Raw genomic sequence first — 23,533 nt, forward strand, 5'->3', positions numbered from 1 at the left:
ACTGGATATTTTCTTTTTTTCAGACCATGCTCTGTAAACCCTAGAGATCAGCAGTTTCTGAAACGCTCTGACCATCTTGCACCAAAGTCACTTTAACCTCCATCCTAATCCTCAGTTTAAAATTCAGCATGTCTTCATGACTAAATGCATTGACCTGCTGTCATTATTAGTTATTTGTGCTAACTGACAGGTGTACCTAATAAAGTACACATCTGACTTTCAATCATTAATTATTTACCTTTTATTTGGGCGGGTAAAATTGTGGGATCACAGAGCGAATGAGCAACTTAATATGCAAAAACATTTAATGGGAACACAAATAAATAAATAAATAGGATAATTAATAGAAAACTGAATATTAGAAGTAACGGAAAATATATTTTATTATTAAGTTTTAATATTTTAATTTTTTTATTTATTTATTTATTTTTTAATCCTGGCAGCTTCGGTCCTCCATACACAGGCACATAGCTTACTCCAGCAGACGCAGGGCGGTGATCATCTTATACTTCTCTATTGTGCTTTAATTTTAGAGTCTGCTGAGAGCGAGGGGAGATCAGAGTGCAGCTGGTGGCATCAGGGCGCTTCATTCATGCCTGCAAGCAGCAGCTCTCAGCAGCCCTGCTGCTTTAAGACAATCCGGGCATCTCTGCAAGCCTGTGCATGACATCATTGATATTGTCAATGGTGTAGAGTGAGGGAGGGCTGGGTGTGAGGGGGAGACGGAGAGGAGCAGCCAAAGGAGAGAGGAAGAGGAGGACCTCGGTGTCTAGTTTCAGATTTTTTTTCCATTAAATAAACGTGACTCTACGGAGCTTCCTCTAGTCGCATCTCCACCTTCGGGTCGTCTCGGATTAGCTGGTAATTTTTTGGTCGACACTTCGGGTTTGGGTCACGCATCTCCGAGGCTATGAGCCGTCCGAAGCCGCATCGGTACGTCGCTGTCCAGGGTCCTGAGTGAGACGACGGACGACCACGAAGCCGGTGAGAAGGTGCAGGGATGGTGGTGAGGGTTTTCGGGGGGTGGGTGTATGTTGGCTGGCGAAGATGTCTGTGTGTGTGAGAGAGAGCGAGAGAGACGTGGAGGGGGGAGGGCTTGGGTTAGCCAAACAGAGTCCAGATAGTCGTGTTGGGGTGGGCGAGGGGGTGCGCTCGATCAGAGGTCCTGTGTGGAGGGTGCGGTTATGGGGAATTATTACCATATCTGATGGCCATCCAGACATGAACGGTATGTTGTTGTTTATTTATTTGTTTGTTTGGGTTTGTGGGGTTTTTGGGGTTTTTGTGCATGCACGGCCTTCCTCATTTGCTTTGTGATATCTGGGGCAACAGCACGCTGGGTGAAAATACCACGTCTCGCCTGTTTTTGCAGTCTCTTGCTGCAATAGTGGGTCCCAGTTTTGTAACGCTGGCAGCACAGCAGCAGCAGCAGCTCCTGGAAGGCTGAGAGAGAAAACGAGCATGAGAAACCTGCTGGAAAGGGTTTGGCGGTGTGCAGCAGTGCACGGTGTGTATGTGGAGGTTCGTCTACAATGCAGTCAAGACTGAAAGGGGAAGGGGGGGCGACTTAGTCAGCGATTAATGCGATGTCAGGCTGGCTTGTAAAAGCGTAACCTTTGTCGAAAAGCCCCCTCCATCATCTCACACTTTTATGTCCTTATTTCAGGGCTGTGCACACAGTTAGGGCCAGGATGAGGAAAACATGACTCATTCAAATTTTGTGAGGGGACCCCGGTGAGAAATTGCAAGTTTATGCAAATCACTTGTACACAGGATCAAGACTCCTTTAAAGTGCTTTGGGAAGAGTGTGTGTGTGTGTGTGTGTGAGATTTCCCCCCCACCCCCTGCAGTTCTTAATAAATCATGTTACACAACTACAGGCTCTGTTCTTCTTCACTCTCACCTTTTTCTTTGCTCCATGCAGTTTATAAATACTTTATTGGCCTACATTGTTGCCTGGAATTTACTGTCAACCATCCTCGGCACACGTCAGGAGCAGGGGTGTTTCATTAGGTCGTGTCTCTTTGACGCTTTGGCCACATGTGTGCCACAGTTTCCCTCCTGGCTCCAGAGATTCAACTCGGGCTGCACTACGTCATTGTACTTTGCTCAGGCTTACAGTTCTGTTTCCCTTCACTGATACAGCAGCCTAAGGCCTAACCGCTTGTACTCTAAAGTCTGCAGTCTTTTCACCAGTGTCCTTTCACTCTATTGATCACCGGTGACTGATGACAGCTTTGTGCGTGTGTGTGTCTGTGTGATTCTGTCGAACTGTTCCAGCAAGTTGAAGAGCTCAGGAGCCATGGAGTTGAGGGTGGGGAACAAGTACCGCCTTGGGAGGAAGATAGGGAGTGGATCCTTTGGAGATATTTATCTCGGTGAGTATCTAAGCAAGTAGTGCCAATTGCCATCAGTTTTGGGGGTTTGTAGACTTAAAGTTCTTCTGATCTAACCTCTGTTTCTCTCATCAGGGTCAAACATTGCTACAGGAGAGGAAGTAGCCATTAAACTGGAATGTGTGAAGACCAAACATCCACAGCTCCACATCGAGAGCAAATTCTACAAAATGATGCAGGGTGGAGGTACAGAGAAATATTTCAGGGTCTCTTTGAAAGCTTTACTACCGGTCTGCTGAGATGTAGTAAATAGTTTTAGGGTCACTAAGGAGTATTTAGGGCTGCTGAGAGCTATCAACAATGATTGCAAAGAGATTATGGTGAATTTGAAAGACATTTCAGGGCACACAAAGGCATTGAAACTCAAGCTATCTTTGACTGAAATGCAATTAATGAGCATTTGAGTGTCTTTATGGTCACTGGGAGTAATGATCATCCTGCTGCACTAAGCTGGTGATAACACAGTGACGGACATAAGATAAATAACTTGAAGCTTTATTTATGTGCAGAGGTTGATATATGAGTGAGAATCTTTACTCCAAATGATTCGGTTTCCTAACATTTCTGCTCCTTCTCACACCACAGTGGGAATCCCGGCTATCAAGTGGTGTGGAGCGGAAGGCGACTACAACGTCATGGTGATGGAGCTGCTGGGTCCCAGTCTGGAGGACCTGTTCAACTTCTGCTCCCGCAAGTTCAGCCTGAAGACAGTCCTGCTGCTGGCAGACCAGATGGTGAGACCGACTGGCCACAAAAAGCCTAACAGCTCATCAGGGCTTCTTTTTTTCCACCTTGCACCCTATCATCTGTAGTAACTAATCACGTTAAGAGCTCAAATGAGAGCTTCTGTGTACTTTGTCAGAATTTCATACCATTTTTAAAACACTTCCTCAAGACTGAGACTCGTCTGTTTACCTTCATGAAAGGAAATTTTTGTTAACTGTGCCTCAGCATACAAGATAACTAGTGACCCCCTTTGTCTGTCTTCAGATCAGCAGAATCGAGTACATCCACTCCAAGAACTTTATCCACAGAGACGTGAAGCCCGATAACTTCCTGATGGGGCTCGGGAAGAAGGGAAACCTGGTCTACATCATCGATTTTGGCCTGGCCAAGAAATACCGTGACGCCCGGACACACCAGCACATCCCTTATCGTGAGAATAAAAACCTAACCGGCACCGCCCGCTACGCCTCCATTAACACCCATCTGGGCATCGGTAAGGCAGCGGAGATGGCCTGCGTATCTGTCTTGTTGTGTGTGTTCTGCGAACCTCAATGTGATTTTTCTGATTCCTTTTTATTAATTGTGTCATGATTCTCAGAGCTGTAGCTTTTTCCTTTCTTTCCCTACATTTCCTGCTGTTTCATTCTCTTCTCTCTTTTCGTCCCTTTGCTCCGTCTTTTTCTCCACAGAGCAGTCGAGACGTGATGACCTGGAGTCTCTGGGCTATGTTCTCATGTACTTCAACCTGGGCTCTCTGCCATGGCAAGGACTCAAGGCTGCCACCAAGCGGCAGAAGTATGAACGTATCAGTGAGAAGAAAATGTCCACCCCTATTGAGGTGCTGTGCAAAGGTTACCCATGTGAGTAGCTGTTAGAGTGGTGTTCTTGAGTGCAGTAAAGAGGTTTTTGCAGTTTTTCTGTCAGACTGTTCATCTGACTTTGCTCTAAATCTTCTGTCTCCTATGTTTCCCAGCTGAGTTCTCCACGTATCTGAACCTGTGTCGCTCCCTACGGTTTGATGACAAGCCAGACTACTCTTATCTAAGGCAGCTCTTCAGGAACCTTTTCCACCGACAAGGCTTCTCCTACGACTATGTCTTTGACTGGAACATGCTGAAGTTTGTGCGTGTCGCACTTGGACTTGGAAGATTTATCCCTTTTCTAGCAGACTTTCTCATCTATGCTATTCCTTTGTGTCTCAGGGGGCCAGCAGGACAACAGACGATGGCGAAAGGGAGAGGAGAGAGGGGAAAGATGGAGAGGAAAGACCAGGAGGAGGCCAAAGAGGAGCGGGAGGTCGAGCTTTGCCGCCGGGTCCAAACCCTTCTGCAGCCAACAGAGTGAGGAACGAGGCAGACGCTGCTCCTCCTAACCCAGCTACGCGTGGGGTCCAGCAGTCAGGTTAGGGTGTTGCTTTCTTCTGGGTGTTGGAGGGCAGCAGCAGAGTTCAGGTTTTCATTTTAAGTGTGTGTTTCTGTGTGCTCACACAGGTAATCGCTCTCCTCAGGCTGGGAGAGCAGAGCGAGCTGAGCGAGAGAGGAAGGTGGCCATGAGGCTTCATCGCGGGGCCCCGGCTAATGTCTCCTCCTCCGATCTCACTGCACGCCTCGACCAATCACGCATCACCACATCACAGGTAGGAAGATTAGCACTGTGTCGTTCTATACACTCAGGACTGGTGATGGATATTCAGACATCACCTCACATGCAGCAGATGGCCGCCCCTCCTCGAGCCTGGTTCTGCTGGAGGTTTCTTCCTGTTAAAAGGGAGTTTTTCATTCCCACTGTCACCAAAGTGCTTTCTCATAAGGGGCGGTCTGATTGTTGGGGTTTTCTCTGTATTATTGTAGGGTTTATACCTCGTCATCTAAAGTGCTTTGAGCTGGCTGTTGTTGTGATTTGGTGCTATATAAATATAACTTAATACAGTAAACTAAGACAGAGAACCTTACATGTTATGCAGGCATGTTTAGCACACAGGAACTACAGGGAACTTTATGAAACTTGACCACAAATAATCTGCAGCAGGTGTCACTCTTTGCTCTTTTGAAACAATTTTTTTTCCTTATTTCTTCTTTTTGGTGGAGAAAGTGGATGAGAAGAGTTTGCACTAACTTAGATTACTGCATTTTCTCATTATACTTGGCACTCTGCTCTAACTAGTGATGCATATCTGAAATACTGGAAGCAGGAAAATAGTCATCATTAATCTACTTATAATTACCACCAAAACATGCATACGAAGAGTTTTTGTTACTGTGGAGCTTAAAGTCAAATATGATATGAAGGCAGACTAATTCTCCAAGGCCTTCCTTCAGTGCCTACATCCTGTAGCAGTGACAGCAGACAACCTGAATGACCACTCTGAGCTCTTTAAAGATTCTTACATGAACCAAACCTGAAATTCAAATGGATAAAATATGACTTTACATTGTTCACTGACTGAATATTTTATAATGTACTTGTATATAAAACAAGGAACTTAATTGTCCAGACTATCCTATGATCTTGACAGGTAATAATTAGGCACTTCAGGTTTTTTTCAGTGTCTGTCCTTTGTTTGCTGCAGTGAATAAAATGATCCAAACTCTATGAAGGCCGTCTGCTTAAATTAAACTCGAAGACGGCTCGCGTAGTTTAGGCGTAGAAAGGCTCTTTTCTTTATTTTTTAGCTTTTGCCTTGTTTTAATCATCTCGTTTTCCCTCCTTACTCAGGTCAGTGTGCCATTTGAACATCTGGCAAAGTGAGTTCCTTCTCCCTGGCCTGCAAGTCAGTGGCAGGTGAGGACATGTCTGACACATACTCACACAGACAGCGTTTCTTTTATTTAAAAAAAAAAAAAAAAATCCTTGCTTTTGAGCTGTACAAGCTCCCATCCCCATCATAGGGATAGTGTAGTTTGAAAATAGATTGTCACGAGTCACCCTACACGCTCACACGGTACCAACTTGTCAAAAGAGTGCAGCCACACTGTAAAACGTACCCTGGTTTTCTGGTCTTCATTAAGATACAGGCAGGTGCTGCAGTATTCTCCCGAGCAATAGGTGTCACCACTAAGACACTATCAACAAAACATCAGCGCTGATATAGGAAGAGAAGAAGTCAAACCTGGAGTCAAAGACATTGCACAGTCTGTTGTTTTCTACCCCTGTGGAATCTGTCAATGAGCTTCTGCACTGATTTGGCATTAAAATAGCAGTAAAAACAGACACAGCTGTGCACTCCAAGTTAAAAATTGAAAGATGCATGACCAACCAGAATCAGCACAGACAATGTGACATCAGTTTCGTCACAGATTCATCACACAGCACCATGCTACGGGGTGAACGGCGAGCATAAATGGGTGGATGGATGGAGTCGGCCACCTTCTGGTCAATTAAAAAGATTGCAGCTGTGTTTTTTTTAACTAACTCCAGTTTTCAGTCCTGTAAACCAGATCCATCTTTTATATACAGTGTATGGGTGCAGCAGGGTGCGAGGGAAGTAGTAAAACTGCTCAGAGGGAAAAATGCACACAGATGACACAAATAAATTTGATGACTTGTTTTATGGCACTGCTCTATGACATCCCAGTTGACTTTATAAATGCAGGAAAGGGTAACATAAGACATTTATCATTAAATTTCTTTTAAAATGAAAATGCTGCAAAAGCAGACTTAATATATTTACTCTAAACAGAATTTAAGTAGTATTAATGGTAGCAGTAGCGCAGTACAACAGCACTTAGCAGGCATATAAACGGGTGGACTACAATTTGACTAAGGCTACAAAACAGAAGCAGCACAGAGTGATCAGCTGAAAATCTTCATCTTTTAAAGACTAACATTTTCCTGTTTTGTTCTTCTTTTTTCCTCTTGTGGTTCAGCAGCTGCAGGGTATCAAATACCCCTTACTTTTCAAATGGATGAATGAAAACATGAGTGACTGCAGGAGGAGAAAGCATTACAGGCCCTTAAAGGGGGATCGATCGTCCGTGTGTCTGTCAGTATGCGGTGTGAGCATGCCCAGTGTTAAAGCTTGCTGAGATGATGGAAAACCAGTGGGACAGACGAACTCTAGCCTGGAACCGTTTGATACTGCTTTTCAGAGAGCCGGACGGGGGTCGACTCGGTCAATTCAGAGGCTCAACTCAACTCGCATAAAATAAACCATCAAAGTGCACAAAATGGACTAAGTCAATTATTTTGTGGTTTACACCTGTGATAAAATCAACAACTATCAATCTGCTAATGTTTGCGAGCTACATCTGCTGCTTGTGGTATTCTTTATTATTAATAGATATCTTTAAAAAAAAAAAAAAAAAAGGAAACATGGAGACAAATGCAAAACAAAAGTGTATCCAGGCCTACGAGAGGCGAGCCAGGCGATTGCTTTAACGTGGACCACCGAGAGGAACAGAGGAAGGGGATAAATGGGAGCGAGGCTGCTTTTTGTCAGTAAACGTGTCTGTCTGTGTTATTGTCCTAATCGTTCGTTTTGCCTTCAGCTTTGCTTTAGAGAGCCAGAAGAAAGGAAAGCTAGTTGTGAGGAAGAGGGAGACTGTAAAACCTGTTAGGAGTTCCTATTTTTCAGCACATTTGTTACAGTCTTACCTAAGGAAGACTGAAAACATTACTGAATGTGAAAAGCGCAAAAAGACTGCCACGAGCAGAGATCGGGATATAACGTGGATTGTATGATATGATGAAGCCTTAGTCCAGCTTGCAACTCCAGGCATGAAGAGACTCGAGAAAGTTGTAAGATCTTGGTGGTGAGCAAGTCTGGTGTTACATTTGTATTTTTCTTTACTTTTGCTTTTGTCCCATTTTATATGACATGTAAAATGTGTACATACTTTTGCCAGAATGTGACAGATTGTTTAAAGACGGAGCTGGAGAGAAGAGTACCTCCTGACACACCTGGGACAGAAAGTGAAACTTTACTGGAAACCTTTAGAGTCTGCCTCGCGTTTGTTTTGGTTTGCACTGAGGCAGGCAATGACAGAAAGGTTCTTGTTATAATATAAAATGTACTCATCTGTATTTTAACCCAGGCCTGTCAGGATGGATGGAGGTCTCTGATTAGAGGATGATTGATGTCCTGTACATTTCTTTACCATGCTTCAACTTTATTAATATGATATTTGTGTATATTTTCTGATTCAATAAAAAAAATATACACACCTTATACAAACTTCTAATGATATCTTTCTCTTGATGGAAACATACTTAAATATTCATATTCATAACTGATCTCGGAATACAAATGCTGTACAAAAGTCTAAAGATTTCTTTAAAATTTACTTCCAGTAGTTCCTTTATCTGACCAGAGAAGTGTTATCTGTTTTTAAGCTACTTAATGCTGATATGTGAATCATTTAAGTATAAATTAGGCACAAGACTTGAACCAATTTGAAACTGGAATTTGAACTTGAAGAATACTCAAAGCATGCCAAAGATAACACAGTTTGATAGGCATAAAATAGTATTTCTGCACGAATAAAGTGATTTCAGAAAACCTGTGTGTGGTGGACAATATTTAAATGCCATCTTTTTAAGAAATAGGAAAGAATATAGCAAAGACTTGACACAGAACCTGAGAGATCCATCTGGCCCTTCAGTTGATCCATCTGCTGTTCACTGAAGCCTCATCAGAAATGGTCTCAGTGGAAGGGTGGGTGTCGAGAAGTTGCTCTTAAGCAAGAGAAACAGGGAGAAAAAGACTGTTATTCCGAATTGCACAAAAATTGGAATGAAAATCAGTGGCAACAGGTCTGCCAAACAGTGTGGAACCAGAACAAAAGACAGCCAACATCATCCAAAGAACAGCTTTGAATGTGATGATTTGTAGCTACTCGGGTTGGTTGCTACAATGCCTGAGAGGAAAATCCCAGTTTTGGAGAGGCTGGTAAGTTTAAAGTTGTCCTGCCATCTGGGTGGGGACCTGTTGTTATTTGCTTCACCAGGTCCTCATGGAGTGCAGTTAGCATCATTAGCTAGTAAGCCTGGATCATGTCAGGTCTGGGTGCTGTCCAGCTCTGTGACTCGTCTTTGAATGTCTGCTTTTGTGATGTTGACTGGCTCTTTTTTGTTGTGGTCTGCTCTCAGGGCCAATTATTTATTTATTTGATGCGTCTTTCTTTGAGATGCCCTTTCGATATTACTCTAGGGCAGGGGTGTCCAACTCCAGGCCTCAAGGGCCGGTGTCCTACATTTTTTAGATCTCACCCTGGGTCTACACACCTGAATCAAATGATTAGTTCATAACAGGAGAACTTCAAGACATGTTGAGGAGGTAATTTAGCCATTTAAATCAGCTGCGTTGGATCAAGGACACATCTAAAACCTGCAGGACACCGGCCCTTGAGGCCTGGAGTTGGACACTACTACTCTAGGGGGTTCTGTCCTTCCAGCTGGGACTACACCCTGGATGTGTCTTTGGAGAACAGGACATTTATTCTTTTGGGCTCTGCTTCTCTGATTTATTTTTCATAGAGCCAGAGCTATATTGAGCTTCATTTCTAGTGGCTCAGTTTTGGACATCTTGTTGTACTTCTTATCCATCTAAGCCCTGTCTCTTATAAGACCTTTCGGCACCGCTTGTGCCCAGCTAACATCCTACCGGGCTTCCACGTTTACAAAAGACCAAAATAATCCACAGAGTGCTGAGTTTCGTGGACTCTCCTCCATATCCACCTGGTCATTTTTTTGGAGGTGAAGGCTGTAAAAGTTAAGCACCCATGACATCACCAGAGGCTCTTTGGAACACTGTCGAATCATGTTGGGATAACACGGGTTGTCAGCTTCTACATAAAGTTATTATTAAAACAAAAGGAAAGTGTACCAGACAATAAATATCACGTTTTTTTGTAGCTAATATTATCACTCGTTTCTATTCAACATGACAGATGTCCCCTATGGTCTTAGACGTTTGAACAACACTGTTTATATTGTCTCTTATAAAATGATTCAGAGCTGGAGCCTATTCCAGCTGTCACTTGGAGAGAGGCATGGTACAGAGTTCTGGGCCTCTCTAGTTCTGGGTCTTTGATTGTTTTGGACCTGTGCATCTTGCTTGTTTAATGTTTTGAGGGTTTTTAGCTTTTCCTTTTTTGTGTCTTGTCCTTAGTGTTTCCTGTGGAAGTCTTCCTCATCTCAGTTATGTCTCCCTTACTTGTTTCCATGCTCTTCTCTCTGTGTTTCATCCTTAATTGTCTCCCCAGTCTGTCATGTATTTCCATGTTTGTGTAGCTCTGTCTAAATGTCAAGCTTGCGTGAAAATTAAGCATGCTAGCCCCACACCAACACTTACTGGCCCCTTCTTTTTGCTCTACTTCCAGGTCTAATTCTTAGCTTTTGTACTCATTTCGTAATAAAGAAGACAGGAATTACTGTAGATGAAAAGTAATATTGGCAGTCAAAATAAACTTGAGGACTTCAGCCAGACCTTCTGTGTTACCAAATGAATGTTGTTAAAATTCCCAAATTCCCAGGCCTTGATAATGAAGGTCTATGACGGGGTGTCAAATGTGGAAATAATAACCTGTAGGGTGCCATTTTGAAAATATTTGTTTATTTATTGAACTTTTTTTTTTAGATTATATTAATGGTACTGCCATGAAAGTGTTTTTTAATAACTGCTAACTGGTGCACTTAAATGGTAACTCACTAGCCATTACTAATGCAGTTAGTTAGACGTGTGCTTTTTCTGCTATGAAAAGACGACAAAGGTCTGAAAAAGTAAAATAAAGGCGTTACACAGTATCCGTTTCCCACACATCGACTACACAGTTTGGACAGGAAGTTGTAAACGAATAATGAATCATTCAATGAATTTGCGGGAGCACCTTTGTTTGTGCAGCACCCACACTCTCACTGCTGCTGGTCTCTGGACCAAGAATAGAACCGCGCAAGCTCAGTGTTAAGTAGGCAGACCGCGCCCCTTTCCGGGTAATTAAAAGGTAGGTGATTGGCTGCGTTGGCTCGTCCTCGCGGAGTAGGCGGGGCTGTGTGATCTGCAGTTAATCCGACAGGGATTGGACTGGAGCTTGAGCGCAGACAGGGGATCGGAGGAGAGTGACAGGTTTTGCTGCATTAACTTCTGAAACACCGACAAAACTAGGTGGACGCTAGGTGTTATAAATAGATAGGAGCAACAGAAAGATAGAGTAGAAGTTGTGTAACATGACAGACAAACTTTAGAGGTGAGTTTTTGGGGTGAGACGCTGAGGGGTTAACGGCGCGGTCCACCGACGACTCAACATGGATGTCCGGGGAGCAACGGTGCTGCTTTGAGAAGGAATTAAGGCCGTTTGTGGGTTATTTCTAGCCGAAGATTTTTTTTTGTGTGTGTGTGACGGAGCTGAGGACGGTTTTAAATAAGCGGGTGAGTCTAGACTTTAAAACAAACTAGAAAACTTCAATTGATACTTCATTGCTAGCATAATAAAAGTCTGTGTCTGTTTCACGCTTACAGTTCAAGTTCAGCTGTGGATTGTTGTAGCTAACATTTAGCAAAGGTGAGTCTTTTTAAATAAAAGCTTGTTGAAATGAATATTTTTCTTATTTCAACTTTATAATTCATTCACTTTGAATAAATCACAGCAACATAATAAATGATTACTGGAGTAACTGAAAGGCATACACACACAGAGTTTTAGCGTCTTTTTGTTTTTGAACTGTTTGTGTTGTTGTTGCTTGTACGCCTGCTGATCCAGTCTGGCTACCATTAATGATAAGCCCACCCCGTCTGCCCCCCATTGCCCCTTTCCATCTGTTACTTTGTTTTCCTGACCGCCTGCCTCTCCCTATATTATTCCCTTGTGCGTGTGAGACTGCATAGACTGACCTTTTATTTATTTCCCCCCTTTCAAATGAGACACAAAGATGGCCCTCTGCTTCAGCAGAGCATCTTTTCACTGTGCCTGGTATTATATGTGTGGCTGCTGATGCCTTCACTTCTTCTTGTTGACATATGCTGATCCCCTGCAAGCCAATACAAATGGCCTGCTGTCACACACACACACACAGATATTAGCCACCAAAGAAACTCCTATAAGTAGCCTAATTTTATCAACCCACTAAATTCAGTTGTTACACTTTAATGTCATTTATTTTAAGAAAGTAAATGGGAGGACTGCTGATGTGTGTGTGTGTGGGAGGAGGGGGTGTCATTATGTCAGCTTGTGTGCTGTTTGTTTCATGTGCTGCTCTGACAGACAGCATGATTAGTGAGACTGAAGGTTACCATCTTTCACTCACAATCAGTTTCCACTTATAGCACTCACGCCTGCTCTTTTTATTTATTGCCCCTGGTTCTGTCAACAGTGACGTGACAACTGTCTGTCAGTGAGCAAGAACACGGACACCCCGAGAACATTCCCATTGTTCGTCACAGTCAGCGAGCAGCTGTCCCCATCATCAGGAGCTGTTGATAGGGCCGCTTGACTTAAAATCTTTTGTCTCTATCTAAATTTCCTCTGGCTGAAAGTGGTTCTTGTTCAGCTCACTGATCATACATGAAGAAAATGCACCCTAAGGTGTGACATTATAAACTTTAACAAATTATTTTAGGCCCATTCGGTGTTGTTATTATGTCCAGGGTCCACATCATCAGTATTTTATTCTGAGTGTGCAGTTACATTGCAGAGAAATGCAGAAACTAAAAACAATTGTCTTTAAACGTCATGTTTTGCTGCTAGTCTTTCTGTTCAAAAAGCATCTTCTTACATTTTGAGCCGTGAAAGGCCTGAATGGATGATAGCTGACGGCTTTGCTGTCTGTTAGCTTAAAAACCAGAGTTAAAATGTTGCTGTTAGACATTGTTTTACATTGAGTTGAATGTGGGTGCCCATGAGCAAACAGTCCACACACATTCTTTACTCAGAGTGAAGGTATCTTGACCTAGAGTTTGTCTGCATTTATTCTGAAATCTCCTCTTATCACAGATTACACATTACACTGATAACACGACATCGACATTTCAGGTTGATGATTACTGGTGACTCTTCATACTTCATGGATTAGATCACAGTGTGATCACTGTTGGAGAAGTGTTTTGACATCTCTGATGTGCCTTTTATCCTTTTCAGTTTGTGATGTGAATGTTTTACCAGTGTCTACGTCACTTCCAGATGTTAAAACTGTGGAGGCGAGACGTGCCGCTCTCAGAGAGGCTGGGGGAGGACTCTCCGCTTGTTCCGGCACCTGGCCCCCCACCCACGGCAGCTCCGATGGGCCCCAATATTTCATGGCTTCCTGATGCCCCTCTTCTCAGCTCGGATCCACCTATCTTTCTGATGACTCCAGCGACGCAGGCTGTGTCTGGCTTCTTCGTCTGGACTGCACTAATCCTCACCTGTCACCAGGTAACAGCCTCCTGGTGTAGACTTTATATAAAAGATGACCACCTCAGGTTTTAAATTTTACCTGTCATATTTGATTTCTGGAACTTGCAGGGGCCATATTTTGATTTCACGTGAGGGTGGAGTGCTTATTTATCACCTAAGCTAGCAATAGCAGGCTTAGATCAGTAAGCTGCACCCAGACACTGTAGAGATACTTTGCAGATACTCAGTTAGCTAATAATTAGTGCTAAGTAACAGACTAATAATGTTAAAGTTTCATTTACAAAAAAAGGAGAACAGACATCTTGGATATCAAGTATTCAATATTATTTATACAAAAACAGTTATGACTTTGAGAGCTAGCAAGATATAAGACACCAGCTGCATGTGTCAGCTTCCAAATTGACCACAATAGTTGAAGCCTTAATAAAGTTTAAAAAGGTGAGTTATATAACAAAAAATATCTCAGTACTTTTTATAAGAATGTTAATTGTCTATAGAGATGAAGACCGTTATTGCACCAGGTTGTGAGCAGGTCCTTAATGGTGCAAAGTTGGGATCCAATCACAGGTGGCCATTATGGGGACTGCAGCTTTTGGCACTTGCACATTGGCTCAGCACTTATCTCTATGGGCTCCTGCTTGTTTCCCAGTAGCATCAAGAGATATGTGTGCTGTTCAGTTCTACTTTTACTATAATATATTGTGCTCTGCTGGAAGTGCATGTGTTGGTGTTTGACCGAGCAGACGGTCTGTTGTGATGGATGTGCTCATGAAAAAGACAGACAGGTGTGTTTGTTTAATGCGCAGGTGATGTGATCCAGCAAACATGCTCAGGCCGAGAGAAGTTGCCGGGCAACATCCCGCGGCAGGTGTTTTGTGACACAGAGCATGAATACACACACACAGATACTTTAAAACGTTGAAAGGGGTTTATAAAATCACATTCCTGTGAGTTGAGCTCAGGGGATGTATTGATTAGTGAGGTCAGTGACATGGACCAACTCACAAGATAGAAAAAAAGGCATAAATGACTTATAATAAAAAAATCTGAATGGCGGATCAACACAACGGCAGATGATGCTCATAAAACCTCTGCTCCATCCTGAGTTGTAAGGACTCTGTGCTCACTTCCTGTGAAATCATCCATGCCCATTAAAGTAGACTTGTGAGTCATTGTAAAAACCTGCCAGTGTTCAGAAAGTCTCTTCCTTCTCTCCTAGATCTACATGCACCTGCGTTTCTACAGCTCGCCCAGGGAGCAGCGCCATATCGTACGGATCCTCTTCATCGTTCCCATCTATGCCTTTGACTCCTGGCTCAGCCTCCTGTTCTTCACCAATGACCAGTACTATGTTTACTTTGATACCGTCAGAGACTGCTATGAAGGTGAGGACGTGCTGTTGATTTTATCTCATCAATGTCAAGCTAAAACTCTGAGCTCTCATGACCCACTAGGTCATTTGTATCCCATTAACAGAACTCTCTGATTTAAATCCTTTTCACGTCTTTGCAGGCAGCTTTTCCAGTTGAGTTGCTGAAACACATTGTGGTCCGATTAGAGTGGAAATGAATAGTCTGCTCTGTCATCCTTAACAGATTATCTACCACTACAAGTCAATACTTATTTTGTAAAGGACCCTCTCACACTTATTAGATTCTTGCCTTTTCTGCATTATATTTTGGCTCTGTCTCAGCCATTTTGATTTGGGCATAATTCTCTGGTTGGATTTAGAAAACTGGCTCTGAGAGGAAACACGACTCCAATCTCAGTAGAGACAGGATGAGTTTAATCACTAAAAATGGATTTAATAAAAAATCTGGGCTCTTTTTGTTTTTTTTGGTTAACGGAGATGGTGGGTTGGCGGCTTCTCGGCCAATGGTGACTCAAACAAAACACATTCCAACCGACATGTTGTATCCCGCGCTATTAAAGTCAGGAATTGGCAGAAGATGGTGAAAGGAAGTCGACTGCCTCCACCCCTCAGTCTCTGAGTTTAGTTGTCACGATAAAGCTAAAAATGATCTTCTTATTGTGACGCTTGGCTCACGTGTTGTGTCCTGTGTTGGCGAACCGATGACGTCACATGCTTTTGAATGTGAGCTGAAGGGAATCGCTATGTTTGGTTCTGCTTTTGGCAGGAAGCGTTATGTTCGTCATATTGCTTTGTCATACATATGGCTCACCTCCTCCGTCTCCGCGCTCTTGCCCAAGTCTTCACTCCCTTTTTCATTTCTCTTCATCCTCTCATCAGCCGTCATCTTCCTATAATGCCGCTGAGTCCTTTTCCTCGGCGAGGACCGACTTGTTGCATGGCGACCACGCTCACAAATCTCCCTCATCAACCAGATTGGCTGCATCAGATAATGAGTTTACCTCAACCAAACTTGCTGCAAACTTGCTCCTACTGTTCTCACTGTATGTAGGCCTACTGTATCACCGTGGCAACTGGCGCTTGCAGGCGGGAGTCCTTGGGGGAAAAGTGAAAGAACATAATGGTAAACAGCCAAGACACAAGGAGAGCTGCTGGAAGCAGATGAACCAGTTCTCATCACTCAGCTCTGTGGACGAGCTTTTTGTGTTTGGCATGTGTGGCATCTTATTACCTGAGTACTGTCTGACAGACATCTGACGTCAGATAGAAGGCAGTGGGAAAGTTGTAGAGAGGGTTTGGGTGGAGTTTAAAAACAGAGCAAGAAAATATGCAGAAATAACACAGCTGCAAAGAGCTGATGAACTATAGTCACTGTCAGCAGTACAGAGACTTCTGTGCTATGCCACGATGCTTGCACGTGCACTGTGCTTTTGTGAACCTCCCATGCACAAACATGGCACACACCCAGGATATGTTACATTTTCACACTTTACAATGAACTGATGCACAGTCACTACCCTCGTCTTTATTTGGATTCTGTTTAATTCATTTTTATCTTATGCATTTAGTTCACAAAAGTTATCCAAGAGCGGATTTACCTTGCATGCATTCAAACACACCCCTGCCAGAGTGTGCGCGTATGCACGCAGGACTGGAAGGTCCTCGGGGGTTAACGGGATTAGCACTGTTATGTTTTTTATGAGCCTCCTGATCTGGAACATCTTCTCACTGAAGCAGCACAGAGGAGAGAAAATAGATGGCTGAACATTTATTAGCTAATGAAAGAAATACAACTTTAGTTAATTCTTTGGATATTAAAATTGAAGGTCAAGTCTTGTCAGACTACGTGAATTATGTCCATGTATTTTTTTTCATTGAGTAGAGCAGCACTAGATTTGATTTGGACACAAGTAGCTGTTGCTTTCTAATACTAAATATAAGCATGTTTGTGATTGTGTGTGAAGGTCATGCTTTAGTACAGATTTATAAACAGCTGGTTTCCCTTTTGTTACAGTGAAATATTATTATGCCTTATGTCCCTATGACAGTATAAAAATTATTTCATATAATTACATCATGTGTGGTCAGCTGTTGTTTTTGAGCTGCGCCTCAGTTTGAATTGTGCTGTATATTTCTGTTCGCATGATAAAACAAATGTGACAGGAAGTGATGTGTTTGTTATTGTGTGACTGCTGGGAGGTCTGTGAGTAATCGAGTGAGTTACTGCTGTATTTTTTTTCAGTCTGCTATAAAAATATGGGCTATTTTCTGACAATTTGAACCCAGTGTTGTGAAATGTTTAGTTGTTTATATACATGTAAAACAAATGGAGACAATTCTGTAACCAAACATGTTTAGAAAGTCTTAATATGTTTGTTGTAACATTAACAGTTTCAGTGAACAGGCTCCAGTCACAGAGGACAACACAGACTTAGAAAATCAATTGTAAAATTGATTGAATGATGGCTCATTTCCATTTAGCTGCGGTCCTTAGAATTCCTGGTATGGTGCATGTTGGTTCACTGTCACGCTGTCATGGCTTCTGGGAGACTTGAATGTGTCAATGAAGCCATCATTTATTTCAAGTTTCCTACAGTGGTCTGAAAAGAGCTTTTCCAGAAACACCATTTACTGTAAGCAACGATCAAATAACAAACCAAAACTATCACATATGTAGCGATTATAATCAAATCAGCTCTTTTTCTCCCCCTGTGTCTCTTCAGCATTTGTTATTTACAACTTCCTGAGTCTGTGTTACGAATACTTGGGAGGAGAAAGCGCCATCATGGCTGAGATCAGAGGAAAACCGATAGAGTAAGTTCAGCCTAAAAGGCCTTTAAATTGAACTCGTTATGCTTTCCTTTTGTTCTGCTGGTGTGAACTTGTATTAAACATGGGCAAAGTTTAAAATAATCAGGTCTGTTTTTACAAATAATCCCTTTAAGTCCCTAAAAGCTCAGGCTTCAGACTCTAAATGCTGTATTTCAGATGTTGTTGTTTTTTTACTGCTGTGTATGAGGAGCAGCCAATCAGCAGAAAGTTGTCCTGAAACAGCTTGTTCAGCCAGACAGTTACCGGTAACAGACGGGCCCCACCGAGGCTGCTCTAGTCAAGTCCAAGAATGAAATTATGCAGCTGAAAAACACCTTTCAAAAAAAATATTTAATGGATTAACTTTAATTTAACCAGGAAGTGAAACTGGTGAGAACATGCAGTCTGCACACAGAAAGGCTTTAGCAGAACCTCGTCTTCCTGTGAGGCGACAGTGCTAACCACTGAGCCACCCATGGTGTAGCCATAATAAGTCCGCTTTAAACAGTATTTGTTTTCATGGCATGGACTCTTTGTAAAAAATACAAACTATTGCTCAACATGTTTTCCTTTTTCCTGATGTTTGGTTCCATCAGGTCCAGCTGTATGTATGGTACCTGCTGTCTGAGGGGAAAGGCCTACTCCATTGGCTTCTTGCGATTTTGCAAGCAGGCCACTTTGCAATTCTGTGTGGTCAAACCGCTCATGGCTGTCATCACCGTCATCCTGCAGGCCTACGGCAAATACAAGGATGGAGACTTTAAGTAAGTGCTGCAGACAGGAAGGTTGCCGGTGGTGTACTTGGTGGTGTATATCTGTGAGAATCCAGGCGTTTTCACACGTTTCACAGCTTCCACAAAATGAGGATTACCACTTTAATTTCTAGATTAATTGAACGCTTCAGACTTTCATCTCTAATGGGAGCTTCCAATAATCACAAAAGGTAGTCAGAACTAACCCCAAACACAAACCAGCACCATTAATGCAGTTTTATCTGACCTTCACTCTGCAGTGTTGCCAGCGGTTACCTGTACGTGACCATCATCTACAATATCTCCGTCAGCTTGTCGCTGTACGCCCTCTTCCTGTTCTACTTCGCCACCAGGGAGCTGCTGAGCCCTTACAGCCCCATGCTCAAGTTTTTCATGGTCAAGTCGGTCATCTTCCTCTCCTTCTGGCAGGGTAGGTCAGCGCGGCAAAAGACGCCACACGACGTTTGTTATGAAAACAGGTGGAGTGAGAGCTTCCTGTGCTTATTTATTTGTGGTCAGGCATGCTGCTGGCCATCCTGGAGAAATGCGGTGCCATCCCTCAGATCAACTCAGTGGAAGTGTCCGTCGGTGAGGGTACGGTCGCCGCCGGTTACCAGAACTTCATCATATGCATCGAGATGTTTTTCGCGGCACTGGCTCTGCGGCACGCTTTCACATACAGCGTGTACAAGGACAAAAGTCTCGATTTAACAGGTGAGAAGGAAGGCGAGGGAAGAAGGGAGGAAGGAAACAGCGGGGTTTAACACATCTGTCGTACAATGTTTACCGTCTTAAAAAAGAATTCAAAAAGTCTTTCACTTCGTGTCTGTCCTCCATCTCATTTCCATTCGTTTCAATGCATATTTCCTCATTCATGCCCCAACTTTTTTTCTTTTTTTTTACTACTTCCTTAAGTTTTTGTCTTCGCCTTTATTTTTCACCTCCTGGTATCCCATTTGTTGTTTTCTACTTGCCTGTTTCTACATATCTATCTTCTTTTTTTATCTTCTCCTCTCTGCTGCACTCTAAAGGACCTGTTCCTACATATGGACAGTTTGGTAGGTTGAACACCGCCCTTGTGCGTTTTCACACTGCTGCTATTTCTATTTTGATTTATTAAGCTGCATTAAGCCAGCAGTTTCTGTTCTCTCTCTCTTTTATTTTTAAAATCTCATATTTCAATTCAGTTTTGGTTCTTGTGCTGACATTTCCTAAAGCAACCCCCCAACCTTTCTCCCTTTATGCAGTTCTCCCTGTTTTACTTCCCTTTAAATCACTCTGAACCCCCTTTTCTTGCCTCCTCTCTAAATCTCATCCACTGCCCTTGTACAATTGCTCCCCCCCCCTTTTCCCCCACTCATTCCTTCTTTTTACATCCTTTAAATCACTGATGCCCTTTTCCTTTTTCTCTGAGACTATCCCCTTGTCTTAAATCTCTTTCTGTTTTTGACTCTTTTATCTCTCTTCCTTTCCCTTCTCTCTCTCTCCCTGTGCTTAAACATTATAAATCCACTTTCTTTTGATGTTTATCCTCCCACTGTCCTTCCTTTTCTTTTTTTCCACTTGCATCCAGTCTCTCTATTTTTCACCCCAGCTTTTGGCCTCTAACCCTCCTTTTTTATGGCTCTCCCGCAGGCCGCTGCGCCCCCATGAAGAGCATCTCCAGCAGCCTGAAGGAGACAATGAACCCGGGTGACATGGTCCAGGACGCCATCCACAACTTCTCCCCGGCCTACCAGCAGTACACCCAGCAGTCCACGCTGGAGCAGGGGGCGCCACCGCCAGTCTCCCGCGCCCACAGTGCTGTCAGCGGCCGCGGGGACACAGAGAAAACGCTGCTGCTCAGCTCAGACGATGAATTTTAGAGCGGAACAAGTCAAAAGCGGGCAAAACTTGACATCAGTCTGATGTCAAAACAGCTGATGGTACTCTGCTCTCTGCAGCCGATCCCCCTCAGTGTACGAATCAGTAGTTGCTTGTTTGTTTTTGTTTCCCCTGTTTTGCGACTGATCAAAAAATGCAGGGGCCCGCCTTTCCCAAGGGTCACAAGTGGGAACACGGTTGAGGTGTGAGTCATACTTTCAGATAATGACTCATAGCTTTGGAACAAAAACTGAAAAAAAGCTGAATTTCTTTTTTTTCTCCCTCTCTCTTTTTTTTATGCACAGTCCTGTTTCCCCTTCCTTGTGTTTAGCAGCGGAGCTGTAAACTTTATAGGTGTTGCTATTTATTTGTTCAGATTCACATTCTGATCTTTGGCAGTGTTTACCAAGGTTTCTTCTTTGGACATGATTCATAAACTTGAAAGAATATTTAGTCAAGACATTGACTGGTTGGTCAAAGCGCTTTAAAGCAGTTTTCAGTGTTGTGGAGGTCTTAGTAGTGGGGGTGAGAGACCCTGGGCAGCAGTTGGTGATGCATTTAAAGGGAAAGCATGTCAAAAACAGGAGTTAGTAAACACAACACATGGATCAATGTTGTTATTGATATTGCAGAGGGGGAGGCAGAGCAGCTCATAGATTACAGAGTGCATCTGCGGCCGGGGCAGGAGAGCCGGTCGGGATTACACTTGTGTAATTGGGGCGTTATTTGAATGGCCCGGATTAAAGCTTGTGTTTCACTCTGATAGTAAGACCTCTCCAGGCCACAATGTAGGTTAAATGAGGAGAAAACAGAAGAGGAATTTAGGCTAAAGCTAACTTTAGATGCCTTTTCTCGTTACTGGAGCTTTGTCGAAGCTGGGCGTGCTGTAGTTCACGTTCAGAGGTGAACAGAAGTTTCAATTCTACTCTTAGTTAGGTGTTGTGCTTTGATTTTTGAAAACAGGATAAGTTTGAATTTGATAAAAAAGATCTGGAAACTAAGGCAAAGGAGTGTGTGGGCAGCTGCCTGTGTGGCAGTTATTTTTGCAGGGATTTAATAAAACATTTTAGCGTGTGCCTACACAGCTGTTAAATGACAGTACATCATTCTGAGTGCTGTCAAAACCTTAATGGACATCATGCCTCCAGCTGAAGCATTATTGAGCCAACCTACAACTCTCATCTCATCAGATATCAGTATTGTGATTAGTTTCTTTCTTCAGCTTGACCACATGTGGGTCGTAGGTCGTAAACGTTGTTGTTGTTGACATTACTGAGTTTCTTTGAGTTGGATTCGCTTTTATTCTTCCAGTCAGTCTTTTTTTAATTTTTTGGTGTAAGTTTACCGCAGTCTAAGCTGTTTTTTTTTTTTTTTTTTTTAATTTATTTGTAACTGGATTTCTTGAGTCATCTGAATGACTCACAAGAACCTGCCAACATTTTTTTAGTTCTACTTTCACTGCTTTGCTGTAGCTCTGTCTCAACACCAGGGGGCCACAGGGAGCGCGTTTGGAGCCAGTTGTAGGTCATAAACATACAGTCAGAGCTTGAAGCATATTTAAAAATTTTAAATGCACCAAGAAAATGTTTGTCACTTTTTTTAATGTCTTCTTAGGACTGTCTTCTATTTTCATTGAAAAGCAGAAATGTGTCCCATGTTCAGACAGTGCTTACGTTTTTTTCCCTTCTTTTTCTTATTTTGTGCTTCTGCCTGAGACGTTATTAGTTCTAAATAGGAGAGAAGCCACGTGTGCGTGCAGGAGCAGCCTCTTATTTATAGACACTTTAAAAACGGGGTTATTTTTAGCGATGATGAAACTGAGGTCGCACTGCAGCTCCTACTGACAGGTTGCTTGCGTGGCATTGAATTAACTCTCAGTTTAAAAGCAAAGCAGACAGTATACTGATTTGCACTCTCAGTGTCATAATTCACCCTTGTACTCCTCATCTTTGTCTGCAGCCATGCTGTTTGCTGCAGTGTGAGTTGTTCTTATGTGGGAAAAAAATGTTTGTTGTAGACTAATGTTGCACATAAAGTACATGAAAATATTAAGTGCTATCTACAGGAGTAAATGTATGTCTAAATAATCATATATACTGTATAGATTGATCACAGGAGAAACAAAGGCCTATTTTTTTTACAACTTTTGTTTCAATATGTTTTTTGTTTCTAGTTCTTTGTATAATGTATAATGCTGCTCACAATGCTTCTGTGTCACGTTAGATGGAAAACCATGAAGACAAAAATAAAGATATTTACTGTTGTTTTTTGTCTAATTCACATTATTTTCCTCTAATGTGCATTAAAATGACATGTATGTTTCAAATATGTTGCCAAGGAAGGGATAATGAAAATGTTAATGAGTTGCATGTTATGAAATTGTGTTTTTGGAGATTAACACGTTAAAACTAGTTAATGTGCTAACTAGTCATCTGCTAGAAAGGAAGCTATTTGCCCTGCGATGCTAATTGTCTTAAAATAAAATGAGCTAGGACAACAAAGTAAATGGTCTTTGGCAACAAACATATATTACACATAGATGACCTCCATCTTCAATTCACTTTTCTTTTTAGATCACTGCTTCCTGTAACAATTAAGACTTTACAATATCAGAGAACGCCACCTACCCGATGATCCACCTTTGTATGCTACTCCCTCCCCTTATGTAGTAATTGCATAAAAATATATTGGGAGTGATAGATAAAGCTTGTTCTTTGCACTTATGTGCAGCTGCATAACTAAGGGACGACATTGGGTCACATGATCCACTCTATCATCATTGTCATAAAGAAAACTTTTCCACCTTACCTCAGAGGTAGACAAGGTCTTGTGGTCTTTGACCTAAACTGGAAGATATTTCATACATGGACAGGATCCTGAAAGCTCTGCCTCCCATTATATTTCTAGAGACTTTAGGAAACACAAGTAAGCCAGCAGACTGATAGAAAACATCTCCACACTTACCACGGAGTACTAGATGTCATTTATATTAAAAACAGCCTCCAAACACCAGGAGAAATAGCCCTGCGAGTCACAGTCAGGGATTTATCAGAAGAGCTGAAATAATAACATAAGCACTTTTTTCTATAGAGACTATATATTTAAGGTTTATCAAGACTGACTCAGAATATACATTCAACAGCCACTTCATTAGGTACACCTGTTCAACTGCCTATTGACGCAAATATCTAATCAGCAAATCAGATGGTAGTAATTCATGATCAAGATGACATGCTGAAGTTCAAACTGAGCACCAGGATGGAGAAGAAAGGCGATTTAAGTGAC

The 23,533-nt window shown here is 42.5% G+C and overlaps 2 protein-coding genes across 6 annotated transcripts; both read left to right on the forward strand.

The window, feature by feature from the left end:
- The first annotated feature begins 708 nt into the window (after window positions 1–708).
- Window positions 709–8,289, forward strand: LOC120736481 (casein kinase I-like). Of its 3 annotated transcripts, none has more exons than XM_040036640.1 (11): window positions 709–984; window positions 2,281–2,378; window positions 2,472–2,582; window positions 2,982–3,130; window positions 3,387–3,615; window positions 3,812–3,982; window positions 4,096–4,244; window positions 4,325–4,523; window positions 4,613–4,758; window positions 5,838–5,903; window positions 6,989–8,289. In XM_040036640.1, the coding sequence occupies exons 2-10, from the start codon at window positions 2,303–2,305 to the stop codon at window positions 5,868–5,870; spliced, it is 1,263 nt and encodes a 420-aa protein (XP_039892574.1). In that variant the 5' UTR covers window positions 709–984; window positions 2,281–2,302; the 3' UTR covers window positions 5,871–5,903; window positions 6,989–8,289. The 3 variants fall into 3 exon arrangements, with proteins under 3 accessions (XP_039892574.1, XP_039892575.1, XP_039892576.1); XM_040036641.1 differs by having other exon boundaries at window positions 6,992–8,289; XM_040036642.1 differs by lacking the exon at window positions 709–984 and adding an exon at window positions 1,124–1,228.
- Window positions 8,290–11,088: 2,799 nt separating this feature from the next.
- Window positions 11,089–22,511, forward strand: tmem184ba (transmembrane protein 184ba). 3 transcript variants are annotated; one of them, XM_040036747.1, is made up of 10 exons: window positions 11,090–11,487; window positions 11,578–11,620; window positions 13,235–13,468; window positions 14,670–14,835; window positions 17,546–17,636; window positions 18,230–18,397; window positions 18,646–18,815; window positions 18,905–19,099; window positions 19,417–19,443; window positions 20,021–22,511. In XM_040036747.1, the coding sequence occupies exons 3-10, from the start codon at window positions 13,235–13,237 to the stop codon at window positions 20,248–20,250; spliced, it is 1,281 nt and encodes a 426-aa protein (XP_039892681.1). In that variant the 5' UTR covers window positions 11,090–11,487; window positions 11,578–11,620; the 3' UTR covers window positions 20,251–22,511. The 3 variants fall into 3 exon arrangements, with proteins under 3 accessions (XP_039892682.1, XP_039892681.1, XP_039892683.1); XM_040036748.1 differs by lacking the exon at window positions 11,578–11,620 and having other exon boundaries at window positions 11,089–11,487; XM_040036749.1 differs by lacking the exon at window positions 19,417–19,443 and having other exon boundaries at window positions 11,091–11,487.
- Window positions 22,512–23,533: the final 1,022 nt, after the last annotated feature.

Source organism: Simochromis diagramma, unplaced genomic scaffold (assembly GCF_900408965.1).
Source record: "Simochromis diagramma unplaced genomic scaffold, fSimDia1.1 OVJJ01000371.1, whole genome shotgun sequence".
NCBI lineage: Eukaryota > Metazoa > Chordata > Actinopteri > Cichliformes > Cichlidae > Simochromis > Simochromis diagramma.